The following is a 16,511-nucleotide window of genomic DNA, read 5'->3' as shown; positions in this document are numbered from 1 at the left end:
GGCTTCCAGAGATGGGAGGTGCCGGTTCACACACACAGAGCTGTGACATCCAAACCTGATCTATTGCAACTTCCGCTTTTCTACTGTGAGAGTCAGTCACTACTGTCGGCCCACATGTGGAACTATTTGGCTGCCATGCTCGGTTTGTTGTGAGTGGCATTCATCACGACTTTGTAACAACATGGCAAATCGCGAGAAAAACAAAAAGATCTTACTGGAACTGGCTAAACAACCAGAGAACAGCCGGTGTGCAGACTGCGGAGCTCCTGGTATGTGTCACTGTACTTTTACGAGCGAGTGTGTGTGTGTGTGGGAAACAGCCATTATCCTCTTGTCTTGCAGTGATTTCAGACTTGTTTTTATTTGATTATGGAAAGTCTTAAGTTGAATTTGTGACTGGTTCCTACTTACATGTGCCAAATCTTCCTTCAAGGGACAAAATCTAAAAGAAAGTCAGATTTAGTTTCCTCTGTTAAGTTCATTCAGTGCTGGAGTAATCTTACATGGCCCATCATCAGTGTCCCCTGATTATAATGTGCATGATTGTAGAATTGATCATTACTATTATACTTAACTAAGGCTAAGTGTGGTAAGTGTGGCTGCTCTCTTTGCCCAGTGTGTGAGCCTGCTTTGTTATCATAGTTTCAAAACCTAATCGAATTACTATCACACCCTAATCACAGCCCATTTTGCATACCGCAGATCCAGACTGGGCATCTTACAAGCTAGGTGTGTTTGTGTGTTTGAACTGTTCCGGCATCCACCGTAACCTGTCCAGCCGGGTCAAATCCATAAAACTGGATTTCTGGGAGGATGATCTGGTGGAGGTATGGAGTGTTTTGCTTGCATGTTCCCAGCTATGGTTGAAGAAAGCCTTGATGCAATGATGCAATATCTCACCTGAGCCCTTGTGTTGCTTCAAGTGAAAGTTGAATTAGTCTAATATTTGTATTTATGTGTCTTGTTTGGGGGAATTTGAATGACTGCAGTTCATGAAATCTCATGGTAATGCCAGTGCCCAAGCTTTGTATGAGAAAGCTGTTCCACCTTACTACTACAGACCTCAGCAAGATGACTGCGCGTAAGTATTTTTACCATTACTTGTCACTTGGTTATCATTTTGGAATCACGGAGTGCTGACAGAGTACCACCACAAAGTCAGCGTGAAAGAAGAGATACAGAGAAGTGGAACTAAAGGCCGCAGAAGGGAAATGCAACGGCACGCAACGGCCTGCTGCTGGGTCAGAGATCCATGAAACGATTTGATTTTAGTGGCAATTTCTGTTCAATGGCAACTGTAGATGTCAATACATTGAGACACGTGCTTGTATATGTTGTGTGATTGGAGTTGTGTTTGGCTGACAATGTTTTTTGTGTTGAATCCCAGCTTTTTGAAAGAGCAGTGGATACGAGCCAAATATGAGAGGACAGAATTCACTGGAGAAAACAAGTATCCACCAATCTCTTATACCACAGGTGAAGTGATTTCTTGGGACACATGTATTGTTGGGGTTTAATCCTAAAACACCAAGAAAGAAGAGCTGTTATAGCCCACTATGATATCATTTCATCACAAGGCAGCCAGGAAGTGAAAACTGGTTAGGAGGTTGGTGACACATTTTCTCGTAAACGATTTCTGTCATTGTGACTCGATTTCTTGGATTGATTTCAGGTTTCTATGAAGGGATGCTATGGAAAAAGGGGAAGGATAACATGCAGTTTCTGAAGAGGAAGTTTGTGCTGTCAGAGAGGGACTTCACTCTGATCTATTACAACAAGGACAATGTGAGTTTTCTCCAGGTCTGACACAAATGAACTGTGCTGCAGTTTTTATTTGAATCTGCCAACAGAGCGTGTGTACTCCCATTTATACTGATCCTCCATCGAGATCTGCCTCCAATATCTATTGTAGATGATCTGATTGGCTTTTGGAGCTCTATACATTTCATATGCATCCAAAAGAACTCAAACCTGTTTTGTGTTCTTTATTCTTGTATGATGTTTCACTGAATACTTTTTTTAAATAATGTAGGAGTCCAAAGGCCCTAAGGCTGTTGTCTCCATCAAGGACGTGAATGCCACCTTTCAGGCCGAGAAGATTAGCCACGCCCACGGCCTGCAGCTCACCCACCTCACTGAGGACGACCACACTAGGAGCCTGTACGTGTATCACGAGAGCCCTGAGGTGGGAGCTTGAGTCAGTGAAAGTTTGATAATAACAATAAATGTCAGATCCCTGCACAGATACCCTTAGTTTTGATAATTCTTCTTCTTCTGTAGGAAATAGTCACTTGGTTCAACGCCATTCGTGCTACTCGCTACGCATACTTGAAGACGGCATATCCGAATGGAAGTGATGAAGAAGTAAGCAGTCAGAAAATCGTGACCTTAGTGTTATACGGTTTTGCCGTTCCATCTTTAACAGTTATTTTTATATATCAAGGATCGTTATATCAAGAACAGATACCAAAATAAGAACAGCATCATGTCTTTTTCCTTTCCATTGTTTGATGCTTAATAACACCCCGGCACTCTTTGTCAGCTGATACCAAAGATAACAAGAAAGTACCTCAAAGAAGGATTCATGGAAAAGACGGGCCCATTGGTACGTTCTCATGGAGGGTGAGTCATTCTGTATATGCACTGTACATTGCTTACACTATATTCAACATGTTTTAACAGCAGACAGAGTCATTCAAAAAGAGATGGTTCATCTTGGACTCTCAGTGCAGGAAGTTGCTCTACTTTAAAGGCCCGCTGGTGAGATCAGACCCTATATATGCTCTCTACTGCTATACCAACTGCTGTTTTGTGTGTGCGTTCACTTTAGCTTTACTGTTGTGAATGTAGGAAGCCGAGGATTTGGGGGTCATTTTCATTGGCACCACAGACCACGGCTACTCTGTGAACGTCTGGGAGCCAAAGAACGCTCGGGGAAACAAGTGGACGTGGTGCTTGGCAGTGCAGACCCCAGAGAGACAGTTTGTCTTCATGTGCGAGCAGGAGAGGGAGCAGAAGGAGTGGATGGACGCCATCGGAGAGGTTCTGTCCAGGCCCATGGTACCGCAGGATTACACCAGTAAGCACGGCAATGCAACAAGGAGCATTCACAAGCATGTAAACATTCTTCTTAAGTGCGCAAGTCTGCAAGGGTCACATGCAGTAGGTCCATGTGAGGTCAAGTCAAACCTTGTATGGCAGGTACAACTGAAACCAGTAATGGAGTTCCATTTAGGTGTGTCAGGAACAATGCCCTCGAGTCATTCAAAATCTCTCTTATTACCTTGTTGCAATTTCCCGTCTGAGTGTTACAGAGGAGTATTAATTATGTGATCTTAGTGTGACACATGAGGAAGTGCTCATTGACTGCATTTATCTGAGCTAAGTTGCTTTAACATTTACAGGATGTAGGTGTACTCAACGGTCTATGAGTTGTCAATCATGCTCCAACCCTGTTTCTCTTTCCAGTTGAAGCCTCTCTCAAGTACAAACGATGAACCGCAGAGATGTGTGAAGTGTGAACACAATGATGGTGAAGACTCAACCCAAGGGACGGGACCACTGCAGCACAACAGATGAACTGTGACCTGCTTTCACTTAATGCTGCTCTCAGTGCAGATACCTTCTCTGTGGTAAAACAGCTTGAAAGGTGACTGCTCTGTGCCACACCCATTCAGTCAACTGATGCTGGATCTGATACTCAGTCTTTGACTAAATTCTGTTCTGCTAGGAAATGTCTCTTCTGCTGATCTTCTTCTACTACTATTTTGTAATAGAAGACCATCATTGGCATCATTGCATATTATTGTGGAGTTGCAGTTTTCTTCATTCTGACATCGGTCATTTGGATTTCTTAATCATTGTCATGATACTGGAATAAAGCTGGAATCACACAGTAAATGGTTGAGATTCCATGATCCTCTTCAGAATCAAGGATAGATGTGCTGGGATTAGACTCTGCTGCCATCTAGTGTTGACCTAGTGTTAACATAGGACAAGGAGTCTGAATAATATAAGGCGTAAACATAATGTTGAGAATTCAAAACTCTTTAACTATGAGTTGTATCCACTTGAAATTCTTTCTTAATGTTCCTTGGCCCACAACACACCTCACAGATAAATCTTAATAATCTGTTATAACGTTTTCGTGCGTGCTCTGAGAGAGACTGTGTGTGAGGCAGAAGCTTTTGTATTTATTTGAATTTATCATTACTTGAATGGTTCTGCTCATGATTTGTGACGTAGTGCCTGATTTTAGCGAAGGGGGGCAGCACGCGCGTTTTGAAAAGTGTAGGTTGAGTTTGTCTCCTCCGGCTTCCCGTTGTAGCCCGGTAGTGGAGGTCAGGCATGCCGCTGAAACATCCACTGCGAAATGACATGGAGACGTGCTGAAGACTGTGATTCACGTTTAATTACACACATATGTGTCGACACGGACTCTTTAACTTGCTCTGCTGCTGAACCGTGACGTCGCGAGTTGAGAAGAAACGCGAGAAAACGCAGGAAGACGCACGGGAGACTGTCCGTCCGTTTTGTCCTACAAAAGGCGCCGAGAGTTTGACAGCGGCTGCAGGAGCAGAGTGCGCAGGCCCGGTGTCGGATAAAGTGCCGGTGGGAGGACGGCACCCTGGGGAGCCCATGAAACAATAAAGAAGGCGAAAGAAAGAAGACTCGAAGATGAGGAAGGACGTGAGGATTTTACTCGTAGGGGAACGTAAGTGACTCCAGACCCCAGTCCCTGAGGCGCGCGAGAGGGCTGGTATTAGCCAACATGCTACTGCTAGGGGCTACTGCTACCATTAGGCTGTAGAAGACCTCATCTTCATTATAACATAAATAAACAATGCTGTGTAAGAGGAAGAGGCTGAATGATTCCGCCGTGTATTAGTCTGGAATCTGATCGATAGCCCCAGTTGTTGCCATTCTCACAAGGGGTTTCCATTGACTTCCACGACATGTTATTCAATCAGTACATCTCAATGATAAGCAGACATAACGTGACGCGAGGCTTCTATACATTATAGCTTCCATACATCAATTGAAAAACATGTTTAATTTGAGAAGCAACATGATTTTGTTTAATTCAGTTCGAATTTGTTGTGTTACATGTGCCGTTTGTTTTCCATTCATTTCCATTCACTGTAATGCAACTGTGCCATATTGAATGAATTTAACCGGTGTTTTACTTTACAAAGTTAGCAGTGGAATGGAAATGGGAGCAGATTGGAGATGGGAAGTAGAATCAAATGTTTCTCGCAGACAAAGCATTGCATATGAAGTAGAATCTGTGATCCTTTGGTTTGTTATTTATATAGCACATTTCGGCCACTGTGTAAATGTGTGTGGTCTATTGAAAGGCAACGGAGAGCATTCAGTTTTAAATCATCTGGGAGTTTGCTCCACCAAACTTGCAAGAAAGTCCAGAGCCCACAGAGTCACTGACACTCATTGAGAGGACAAACTAAAACAAAACATGGAGGCCGTCCCATCTTCACCTGGTCTGTTTGTTCTCTTTAAACCACACTTGATGTCGGTACTATTTATATTTGCGTTGTGGCGATGCAGGGTGGCCCACATTGCCACTTTAGGCTTGTTGGTACTGACTGTTCTTGTAGTGATTCAATGCCCACTGCAGTGCTGTGAAGTACAAAGTAGTACAGCATTTTTAAGGGTTACATAACAGACTTACTGAGTTGTTTAAGTACTGTAAGTATTCATTCAATATGTAACACCTTCCAGGAAATCAAGCAGTGTAATTTAGTTAATCCATATTTTGGTTCTAGCTTTGATTTAAAGACTAAAACTTATTTGAATTTAAAGAAGAGAATTCTAACCTACACTTAATTTACAGCCAGTTTGTGTTACGTTACGTTAATAAACACATACTGCACTCCTGTAACAGCTGATACCTTTATGAAGCTTACAACCCTCAGCTTTGGTTGATTCTGTGTCGAGTATCAATACAACTTGATATTTAAAGGCCATATATTGTGGAGGTGTTGGTTCATATTATATTAAGAGGCGCTCTAATATCTATTCCGCTTTGTTGAAAGTGGGAGAATTGAGTGAGCATTCTTTTTTAGGACTAAAGCACTTGACTTATCTCTGCCCTGTCACTTAATACCCACAATACCCTGAGAAGGTGACAGGGAGGTCACATATGAATGTTTCTGTCGCCTTTAAAGAAGCATGTGAACCATGGCGTGTAATAAACACTGTTTATCTTCGCTCCATACAGCCAAAGTGGGGAAGACGTCACTGATCATGTCGCTGGTCAGCGAGGAGTTTCCCGATGAGGTGTGTATCGACGGATAATGGCGGCGACTGCGAGGCGTGCGGTCACAGCCAGCGGATCTCATCTTGGATATCTGTGTTTCAGGTTCCTCTCCGAGCTGAGGAGATCACCATCCCCGCAGACGTCACCCCAGAGAGGGTCCCCACACACATTGTGGACTACTCGGGTAACACAAAAACACACTTTGTTGCCCTATTCTGTGTAATAATAAATACTGATTCCCAAGGCCTGACAACATGTAACCCTTTTAAATGAATTTTCCGTTTTTTTGACACTTCAGAGGCAGAACAGTCAGACGAGCAGCTGTATCAAGAAATATCCAAGGTAGGTTGCACTTAATTGTTACTGTGACCTCCAAAATATTTCCTGTGCGCATGGTGCACATATTTAACTGCAGCGCTGTCTGCTAACAGTGCAACTTCTCTCCACAGGCAAATGTTATCTGCATAGTTTACTCTGTGAACAACAAGAAGTCCATAGAAAAGGTGAGTGTCCACAATTTGAATCAGGGAACAGTTAATCATGAATATTTTCCTGCCTGCAGTGTTTGATGGTGTGGTTTGCTCCTCTAGGTGACGAGCCATTGGATTCCCCTCATAAATGACCGGACAGACAAGGACAGCAGGTGTGTTGTTGTTGTCACTTATCGTATTTGTGTGTGTGTGTGTGTGTGTGTGTGTGTGTGTGTGTGTGTGTGTGTGTGTGTGTGTGTGTGTGTGTGTGTGTGTGTGTGTGTGTGTGTGTGTGTGTGTGTGTGTGTGTGTGTGTGTGTGTGTGTGTGTGTGTGTGTGTGTGTGTGTGTGTGTGTGTGTGTGTGAGAGGTCAGTTGCTAATGGCATATTGGCAGACATATTTGCTCTTGCCAAAAAATGTATGACATTGCCGGAGTCAAAGATCTAACCTGCACCAAAGGTCTATGGATCTGCTTCATTAGCCAGCAGCTCAGTCAGCCACCGGCCAGTGAGTCATTGGGGATTAGGGATTATTCTAAAGTTTGTGTTGTTATCCGTATTCCTCTGCAGAGTGCCACTGATCCTGGTGGGGAACAAGTCTGACCTGGTGGAGCACAGCAGCATGGAGACCATCCTTCCAATCATGAACCAGTACCAGGACATCGAGACCTGTGTGGAGGTAAAAGATCAGCGCAGACACACACAAACACACACACACACACACAGGCGCACACATATGTTCACTAGCATCCGATTTTTATTATTGTTGTTGTTGTTGTCACAGTCTCTTAGCTGACGACGTGTGAAATTAAAGGGGAAGAGTTTATTCAGTCGCTGGCTCTCAGTCAGTAATGGATCAAATGACTGCTGAGCAGCATCTGTCTGCATTGCTGTCTGATTCAAATGTTTCCCTCTTACCACATGTGACCCCTCAGTCACTACTCAGCCCCCCCCCACCCCTCGCCCACCGCCAAAATGGATTAGTTACCAGGCTAAAAGAGGGAGCTGGGGAGGACGTGAGGGATCGCACATACAAAGACTTGTAGTTGAAGTTCACTGGAGGTCCAGGTCGAGGGCTCAGCTGTGTTAAAACACAACACTCTGAGTTCTGTTTTGGTTACAACAATATGTTTTATTACCACTACATTGATGAACCTCCTCAACCTGCAAAATGACATCAGAGGCTCCAAAAACCAAATGGGTTTGAGGCAAAGTGATGGTTTTGAAACATCTGCCGCCTCTTCAGAAATTCACCTTCACACTCATCTCTCCTTCCTCAGTGTTCTGCCAAAAACCTTAAGAACATCTCTGAGCTCTTCTACTATGCACAGAAGGCTGTTCTCCACCCCACAGGACCTCTGTACTGCCCAGAGGAGAAGGAGGTAAGGCCTATAGGTGCAGGTATCATCATGGATAGTTTCTATGTAACTAAACTAAATCAATGTATTTTCCTTCTGTATTGCAGCTGAAAACCTCTTGCATCAAGTCTCTAACTAGAATCTTTAAAGTGTCTGACCTGGACAACGACGGCATCCTTAACGACAATGAGCTCAACTTCTTCCAGGTAATGTCACCGTCAAGCAAATTTGATGGCCGCTTCATGAAGGCGAGTGTTGTAATTAAAAAAAAAAGGGAAATTATTAATATTGGTTTAGACCTAAAACAAATTTCAGCACACTACCACTGCAGCAGCAAAATACTTAAAGCTACTTGTGGCTTTGGATGTGTTCCCTTGTGTGTGTGTGTGTGTGCGTGTGGGTGTGGGTGTGCACATGAACAGAGAACGTGTTTCAATACACCACTGGCGCCCCAGGCGTTGGAAGACGTGAAGAATGTGGTCAGGAGAAACATGACGGATGGAGTAAAGAACAACGGACTCACACTCAAAGGTCAGTTGTGGCGTGAACGTGTTGCTCGTTCATTCTGTCCTTTCATCTCTCTGTCTTTATCTATCTCAGTCCACATCATGGGTTTCTCACCAGTGCTGACCTCTTATTGCAGGCTTCCTGTTCCTGCACACGCTCTTCATACAGCGAGGTCGACACGAGACCACCTGGACCGTGTTGAGGCGGTTCGGCTATGACGACGACCTGGAGCTCACGCAGGATTATCTCTTCCCCATGTGAGTGCAGAGGTCATACATGGAGGGGGATGTGATGATGGATCAAAGCCGAACCTGCTTAACAGACACACCGTCCACATGCCAGAAGCGTGTTTTACATGGTGGCTAGAATTCAAACTCTTCACCTGCACCTGTCAGACTGATGCAGCTCAGTAGAACGGCACAAACAGGATGTCTGTGCGAAGGCGTCCCGCAGCGCTCCTGCAGCATTACTGGAATTCCGCTGCTTTCAATCGTCGCCCTCTCACAAATCAAACACTCGGTCCTTTGTCTGTTTCTGCCTTGTTAAGACGATCTGGCCGGGGAACATGTATTCCTTGCATAAAAATTGCAACACGGCTGAATTGTGGTGATGCTGTGTTACTTTAGAGTGCAGGTCCAGCTCTGTTCAGCCTGCATCAGTGCTCTCTGTAGTCCTGTGACTATCTCCTCTTCTCACTGGTCTCTGATCTTTATGAGGTGATTCAGACACTTTGTTCCTTACTTAGGACTGAATCACCGCTCCACAATCAATGCTCCGGAACATTCAATTGATCAGTCACTTTGATTGCCTCTCTCCTCCTTTGTCCGTCTCCTCTGTCCAGGATCAAGATGCCTCCGGACTGCACCACTGAGCTCAACCACAACGCTTACCTCTTCCTCCAGAGCGTCTTTGACAAACATGACAAAGTGAGTTGGACAGGAATTAAAATTTAACAATTGTCTAGAGAGGATGGATTGAAGATGGTTTCCATTCCGGTATGTTCCAGGACCGAGACTGTGCGCTCTCACCAGAGGAGGTGAAAGATCTCTTCAAAGTCTTTCCCTACATGCCCTGGGGTCCAGACGTCAACAACACGGTGTGCACTAACGAGCAGGGATGGATCACCTACCAGGGATACCTCTCCCAGTGGACGTGAGTCAGGGACAGATGTGTATAAGGGATTCTAAACCAGCTGTTTTTACATTCATAAGCTTTATGGATCAAGCAGACTCTTACAGAACCAGATCAGACTCATCAGGGTTTGTTGTGTCCCCTGTAGGTTAACAACATACCTGGATGTACAGCGTAGTTTGGAGTACTTGGGGTACCTGGGCTACTCCATCATCTATGAGCAGGAGTCCCAAGCTGCTGCCATAACGGGTAAGAGTAAGAGTGGAGTCTTTGTCTTCTCCTTTATTGTGACACCAGGCTGCATATGCATTTAATTGTTGATGATTGTGACCACATGCGCCCATTTCTAACTTGTTCCCTTGCTCACTTGTGTCCTCCCCTGTGCCTCAGTGACACGTAACAAGCGCATCGACCTGCAGAAGAAGCAGACGCAGCGGAGCGTCTTCCGCTGCAACGTCCTGGGGGCCCTGGGCAGCGGGAAAAGCGGCTTCCTTCAGGCATTCCTGGACAAGAACCTGCAGGTTTGTGGGAAAGGCGACTGTGTAAACACGGAGCTCATGCTTGGAATGCAGACATCTGATCATTACTGCTATGTCGTAGAGGGAAAGAGGTTTGACCAGATCATCATACAATACAGACATACATACAAAACAGGTTTCATGGTTATTAAAAGTGTTTTGTGTTCATTCATTCATTCATTTCTTCATTATGGGACATAAAGAAAATGTAATTGTGGCTGCTCAAAGAGATTAAGATGTTTGTAAAGTCCCTGTGGTCTCATGCAGTCGGAGCAGAAATAAATGGACAACAAAATGCAATACATGCAAACAACGCCCATGTGTAAAGAGCCATGTTTGTTTATTGACTTTGTGTTTCTTCCACCATAGCAACAGAGGAAGATCAGAGAGGACCGCAAGTCCTTCTATGCCATCAGCACCACCTACGTGTACGGCCAGGAGAAATACCTGCTGGTAAGAAGCGTTGACTCAGAGGAATCATCTCTCCTGCTGTTTGGATGACTGTTGCATAACCAGAGTGTTTATGAAAGTGACTCTGAGAGAAACGCTCTGTATCCACGCTCTGCCTTCATTGCTCCGATATCCTCCGCTCCCCAGCTCCATGAGGTGATGCCGGACTTTGACTTCCTGTCGGAGGCGGACCTGGCCTGTGACGTGGTCTGTCTGGTGTACGACGTCAACAACACGCGCTCTTTTGAATACTGCGCCAAAGTCTACAAGGTACGACCTACGATTTATAGCTTTTCCGCAGCCTTTATCGTAACGGCGGCGACGTGCTCACAGTAACGCTTGACGCCCGTGTTCAACAGCAATACTTCATAGACAGCAAGACGCCGTGCATGGTGATCGCCACCAAGTCGGACCTGCCCGAGGTACGGCAGCACCACAGCCTGTCGCCGCACGACTTCTGCCGCAAGCACAAGCTCCACCCGCCCCAGCCGTTCACCTGCAACATGACCGAGGCGCCCAACAAAGACATCTACACCAGGCTCACCACCATGGCCATGTACCCGTGAGTACTCAACCACCTGCCAGACCAATACTCCATTTGTTACTCTCTGTGTGTGTGTGTGTGTGTGTGTGTGTGTGTGTGTGTGTGTGTGTGTGTGTGTGTGTGTGTGTGTGTGTGTGTGTGTGTGTGTGTGTGTGTGTGTGTGTGTGTGTGTGTGTGTGTGTGTGTGTGTGTGTGTGTGTGTGTGTGTGTGTGTGTGTGTGTGTGTGTGTGTGTGTGTGTGTGGTAGTAGTGGCGGCGCTTTGCAGTTACAAACCAAGTGAGCTGGTCATTGTGTCGGTCTCCTCAGAGGTCAATCTCTCTGACCTTGTAGGGCTTGTAGGGTGTTTTAGCTCTTCAAAGCCTCCCCAGTGGATTAGACTTCAGAGTGGATTAATTGGCGCTGCTCATTGGAGCTGGTCATGTTTATTAAATCTCCTCTTAACGGGTCAGGAAGCCTTTCAGTCCAATGCTAAAACCATCAGATCTGTTTCATGTCTACAATAGGAAACACAAATCTATGCAGCGATCTAAAACAAACTGCTTAAAGTGCTAAATTGCATTTTTCACGCTTTCGTCCCCCTGATATCCTTAAACGCGGCTTTGGCCTTCCCCTCTATCCTTCTCCTTGTGTGTGTGTATGTGTGGTTGTGTGTGTGAATAAGAGCATCTCTGTGTGTCTCTCTGCAGCCACAGCCGCCTCCGCTGCATGTGCGCCTGCAACAGGTGCACCTATTGCCTCTGTCTGAACCTCCTCAAGTTGGACCTTCTGCGCAGTGTGAAGGCCAAACTCCACAGGGTCGTATACAGCAGGTTGATACTCGGGCTGTAGTGTAGTAACGCAGACTCTCCCTCCCTCCCTCCCTCCCTCCCTCCCTCGCTGTGTCTCCCTCCTTTGTGTCGGACCCACACAGTGGCTCACACTGCGGCTGTAGGTTCTAGTTTGATTAGAGCTCTCTAATCTTAGTGATGATGACAGTAGCTGCTCCCCCTGCTCCTCTTAGCGTCGGCCAGTGCTCAGGTTTACGTTGCATCTCCACCACCAGGAAAGGAAGTAAGAGAGGGAAAGATAATTTGGTTTGATTCACCGACTTTCTTCCCTCAGCAAGGTTTATAAGGTTGATGGTTTGATCCTCCGACTATATAAGACCTTCGTTTGATCGCACACAGTAATGTCGGACACTTATCACCAAATTTGCGCTCGGGCTCCACTTTGACGCGACCCGGGCTGTGGGGTCGGGCTGTGATCAAACTGTTTGTCTCGGTCTCTGCTCCAGCTCCAGCACGCCTCCCTCCACTCTGTACCGCCTGGCACAGGGAAGTGTGACCCAAATCTCTGCCTCGCTGTGCCAGCTAACACCCAGACTGCTAGCCAGGGAGGTAACAGCCAGCGTGTGTGTGTGTGTGTGTGTTTGCACACGTGTGGAAAACGTCACTCATCGCAAACCAATACTGAGTCCTGCATGTTGTAGTCTGAGAACGTGCTGTTAATTGAAATTTGCTGTGTGTGTGTGTGTGTGTGTGTGTGTGTTATTGTTATCAAATATCAAATTCAGTCAGGACGCATGGTAAAAGTATGTAGCTCTAAACTTAACATGATTCTTAATATCAGGCTTAATAGCACGTGTTTCTTGTATGGCTGTGATTTGAAACTTCACATCTGTGTGAGTGGTGTTTACCTTGCTCCCCCCCCCCCAGTCCTGAGAGGTGGATATGCAGAGTGTAAACTTTAACACACTCCCTTTATGCGTAGTAAGTCAGAGGAATACAAACTTTGCCCTTCAGTAAGTTTGTAAGTTTGTCTCACATTTACACAGAAGTCTACACCTACAGAAGATGCTTTTATTTTGAAAGGGTGAGAGTTTAGGAAGCAATCGAACGCCATATTGGAGCCCAGAGGAACATTGGATCAATCACAGTGAAAGTGTCTGTTTTCTTCGTCTCTTGTAGGTTTAGACTTCAGAAATCCACCTAACCTCCCGCTCGCCATCTTTAAAGTCATTATTGTTTACATTGATTTCCCTGCAGTCGCCCTTCATTTCATCCTTTTTTTCCCCCACTTGTCCTCTCCTCTCCTCTGTCCTTTCTTTCACTCCATAGGTGTTCATGTACATGTGTCTGGCTGCCCCTCTTCCTCTTCCTCTTGCACGTCTTCACCCTCTGCTAATCTGTCTGTTGTATCTGTCTCACTTCTGCATCTTCAGCACAACACCGCCACCTACTGGCAGCAGGTGGTCGCTCTCCTCCCTTTACCTTTCCAAACATGCAGAGGAGAAGAGTTTGGAAATGAATGAAACCTCACCGCAGGGATTTAATGGCTGTTAGATTTGGTGATTTTGTTTTATGGTAATGACATCGTTGAGTCAACGTTGCATGCAGATGGAAAATAATTCATCCAGCACTTAACCCCGCGGTGATGCTTTACTCGTATCCAGAGTGGATGATGCTATTAATAGCACGTCGCTAAGCAAGCCAGCTCTGGCAGAGGAAGGAACACACACACACACTCACACACACCACGAGCCTCTCAAAAGTAGGTTGGCATGCAGGTAGTCACTTGACTGTGTAACCTAAGCCACCTTCCCTAGATGGCCACACTGGACTAACTGCTCATCAAGCTGCTCTGTGACCTTTTGAAAGACGGACACTTAGGAATTGTTAGTGAGCACCGACATGCAGAGAGGGATCTACACGTGATGCCTGTTCACAGCTGGGCTGAGAGAATCATAGAGCATCAAGCGTGACGTCGCACAATCTGACACAAGTTCTGAATGTTGATGTGGGACGTCTGTGCAATCTAATCCAGGATTGAAAGTCAGACATGTAGCCATCCTCTCTTTATCTGTAATCCATGAAATAAGACCGATCGATCGATCAATCAATCAATCAATCAAATCAACCTGTAGTTCTTAATGCTCCTTATTTGTTAATGACACACTAACACACACAGAACTGGAAATGGAGCAGAGAGGCAGAAGTGTGTGTGCGTGTGTGTGTGTGTGTGTGTGTGTGCGTGTGCAGGATTGTGCGGGGAGGCTTGAGGGCCGCACTTATGACTTCTTAAGCATCTTCCTTTTATCAGAACTAAATATTACTATATCCAGTTTTGTTCTGCGTCAACTCCCAGCTCTAGCTTTTGTATATGTGTGTGTGTGTGTGTGTGACATTTTCATTCGCCCGTGGCTGGTGTGAGACCTCTATGTGTGTGTGTGAGTGGAGGGCTGCCAGGCTGGGTGGAGGGTTGGGGGGGGGCAGGGGGCAGCAGGTTACGGCCGTCTCCAGTGGGCAGGAGTCCGCCCCTGCCTGAAGGCCTTAGTGTCCTCACACAGGTAAAGGCAGAATACACACCTGAAGGGACAATAATAGTAGGTAGGTTACAACTGCAGCTTCTAGGTCTTTAAGTGAGAGGAGCATGAGAGGTTAATGACGGGAGCTTCCTCCTCTTTCAGGCAGCATGTGAGCAGAACAACACACCTTCAGACACACACACTCGTTCGGCCCTCCAGGTTACTATTTATCTTGTGCTCGGTGTTCTTGGCCCTTTTTACTGACCGGTTCTGTCTTTGTATCTCTTGTAGTACGCAGGGTCCTTATCTGTGTTGTTGTTGTAGATGTAACTGTAGACCACACACAGCTGATCCTAGTCCATATGCTGGACTTGTGTAGATAGTGTGTGTATAGTCGTTGTCCTTTCCCTTATTGTATCATTTTCCTCCCTCACGGTCTGTTATCTTTCCCTAAATGTTTCCGTTTTCCCGCCTCCCCCTGGGTCTTAGACGAGCCTCCACCCCCCGCCCCTCACGTGTCACTTCTCATCGCCCACCAACTTGATTGATTGATTCTGTTCCTCAAAATGGAGCCAAATGCCAAAAGAAAGCACTTGTTCCTCTTTGAAGGTTGCGTTGTCGCAGGGCGCCTTGACTCAGAGACTCAGGAGGAGGCGGGGTAGAATAAAACTGCTACCTCTTCGTTTACGGTCCTATTTTCAGACGACAACCCGTGTTTGTTTTGTCATTTGGCGAAGACATTGTGGTGGCTTTGTGTCTCTCGCTCGCTTTGCGCCTCACCAAACCCGTCTCTCTCTCTCTCTCTCTCTCTCTCTCTCTGTCTCTCTCTCTCTCTCTCTGTTACAGGCACATGGCTCAGGCCGACCTGAAGAACTCCACCTTCTGGCTGAGGGCCAGCGTCGGCGCCACAGTCTTCGCCGTGTTGGGCTTCGCCATGTACAGAGCGCTCCTCAAGCAGCGATGATCCCACCGCCGAGAGCACGAGACGGCGGCTTTGTCCCCCCCTCCCTCTCCCCCCTTGTCCAATATCCCTCTTACACCAAGTACTAAAGACTGGCTGACCAACCAATCGGGGGCCTGTCGGCCTCAGACCCGACCCGAGCATAGATCATCACCATAGATGCATTTTATATATATATATATTTAAAAATGAAGACATCATTTCTCAGTTTGGTTGTCATGAACAGGGGTGCTTTACTTCTGAAATCTTTCCTGATCATCGGTCAAATTTAAAAACTGCCAACATCATGCGATCTAGTCACTGGATGTTTTTAAACTGACTCTTAAAATCCACTCCTTTGTTCCTCAGGTCAGTATTATTAATCAAGATGGTGGGAGGCCGGAGAGGGGAGGGGGGGGGGCAGACATTTACAGATACACCATAAAAGGGACTTGAACCTCTCTGTGTACAGATGTGTATATGCAATATACGTACGTATTCCTCCAGGGTTCTAGGTTCAGACCTCTCGGCAACAACGCAAGCCAGCCAGAGCGCTAACCGACCAGGACCAGGAGCCTCTTCACACCGCATCTGCGGGTGCAGCACCTCTGACCCCACAAAGGTCAACGGAGGAGTGCACTCTGATTATTTTGTGTGTTAATTTATTAACCTGTTTTTGTTTCTCTCGTCTGTTTTTGAGTGCCCGCCAAACAGAGGGAGGGATTTACATTTTTCATGTATTTTTGTATTTAGTGTTATCAGGATTTTCATTATGGGTTTATCATGACTGTCCGCTTCCATTTTTATTTTTCTGGTTTTCAAATAGAGCTTCGTCCCTCATATTATATTTTTATGGAGTTAGACACCTTAGAGCTTAGAGGTTATACTATTAAAACAAAACAAAAGGCCTTTCAGTGTACTTCACCCTCCTAAAACTATTAAAATGTTTCTTCTTGTTGACTTTTCCAGCATTTACAATAAAGAATTGTATGATCTGGCACAGTGTGTGTGTGTGTTACTGACAGCTTGGTC

The 16,511-nt window shown here is 45.8% G+C and overlaps 2 protein-coding genes across 5 annotated transcripts; both read left to right on the top strand.

Moving 5' to 3' along the window:
• Positions 1-60: 60 nt before the first annotated feature.
• adap2 (ArfGAP with dual PH domains 2) lies at positions 61-4,026 on the top strand. 2 transcript variants are annotated; one of them, XM_076138751.1, is made up of 11 exons: positions 63-269; positions 703-827; positions 990-1,081; positions 1,388-1,476; positions 1,673-1,785; positions 2,033-2,185; positions 2,281-2,364; positions 2,543-2,605; positions 2,683-2,760; positions 2,851-3,079; positions 3,469-4,017. In XM_076138751.1, the coding sequence occupies exons 1-11, from the start codon at positions 182-184 to the stop codon at positions 3,495-3,497; spliced, it is 1,143 nt and encodes a 380-aa protein (XP_075994866.1). In that variant the 5' UTR covers positions 63-181; the 3' UTR covers positions 3,498-4,017. The 2 variants fall into 2 exon arrangements, with proteins under 2 accessions (XP_075994867.1, XP_075994866.1); XM_076138752.1 differs by lacking the exon at positions 2,683-2,760 and having other exon boundaries at positions 61-269; positions 2,543-2,622; positions 2,831-3,079; positions 3,469-4,026.
• Positions 4,027-4,325: 299 nt separating this feature from the next.
• On the top strand, positions 4,326-16,477 carry rhot1a (ras homolog family member T1a). Of its 3 annotated transcripts, XM_076138743.1 has the most exons (22): positions 4,326-4,714; positions 6,239-6,297; positions 6,380-6,461; positions 6,576-6,619; positions 6,727-6,780; positions 6,868-6,920; positions 7,318-7,426; positions 8,028-8,129; positions 8,213-8,311; positions 8,528-8,636; positions 8,749-8,869; positions 9,454-9,538; positions 9,619-9,764; positions 9,892-9,992; positions 10,134-10,264; positions 10,631-10,714; positions 10,859-10,981; positions 11,071-11,273; positions 11,943-12,065; positions 12,530-12,619; positions 12,951-12,959; positions 13,353-15,371. In XM_076138743.1, exons 1-22 carry the CDS (start codon positions 4,678-4,680, stop codon positions 13,417-13,419), a joined length of 2,031 nt encoding a protein of 676 aa, XP_075994858.1. In that variant the 5' UTR covers positions 4,326-4,677; the 3' UTR covers positions 13,420-15,371. The 3 variants fall into 3 exon arrangements, with proteins under 3 accessions (XP_075994858.1, XP_075994859.1, XP_075994857.1); XM_076138744.1 differs by lacking the exons at positions 12,530-12,619; positions 12,951-12,959; positions 13,353-15,371 and adding an exon at positions 15,386-16,477; XM_076138742.1 differs by lacking the exons at positions 11,943-12,065; positions 12,530-12,619; positions 12,951-12,959; positions 13,353-15,371 and adding an exon at positions 15,386-16,477.
• Positions 16,478-16,511: the final 34 nt, after the last annotated feature.

This window comes from Genypterus blacodes, unplaced genomic scaffold, assembly GCF_046128005.1.
Source record: "Genypterus blacodes isolate CSIRO-AG114 ecotype Tasmania unplaced genomic scaffold, CSIRO-AGI_Gbla_v1 ptg000401l_1, whole genome shotgun sequence".
Classification (NCBI taxonomy): Eukaryota; Metazoa; Chordata; class Actinopteri; order Ophidiiformes; family Ophidiidae; genus Genypterus; species Genypterus blacodes.
The sequence above is the reverse complement of the archived record's forward strand: the minus strand, read 5'-3'. Positions and strand labels throughout refer to the sequence as shown.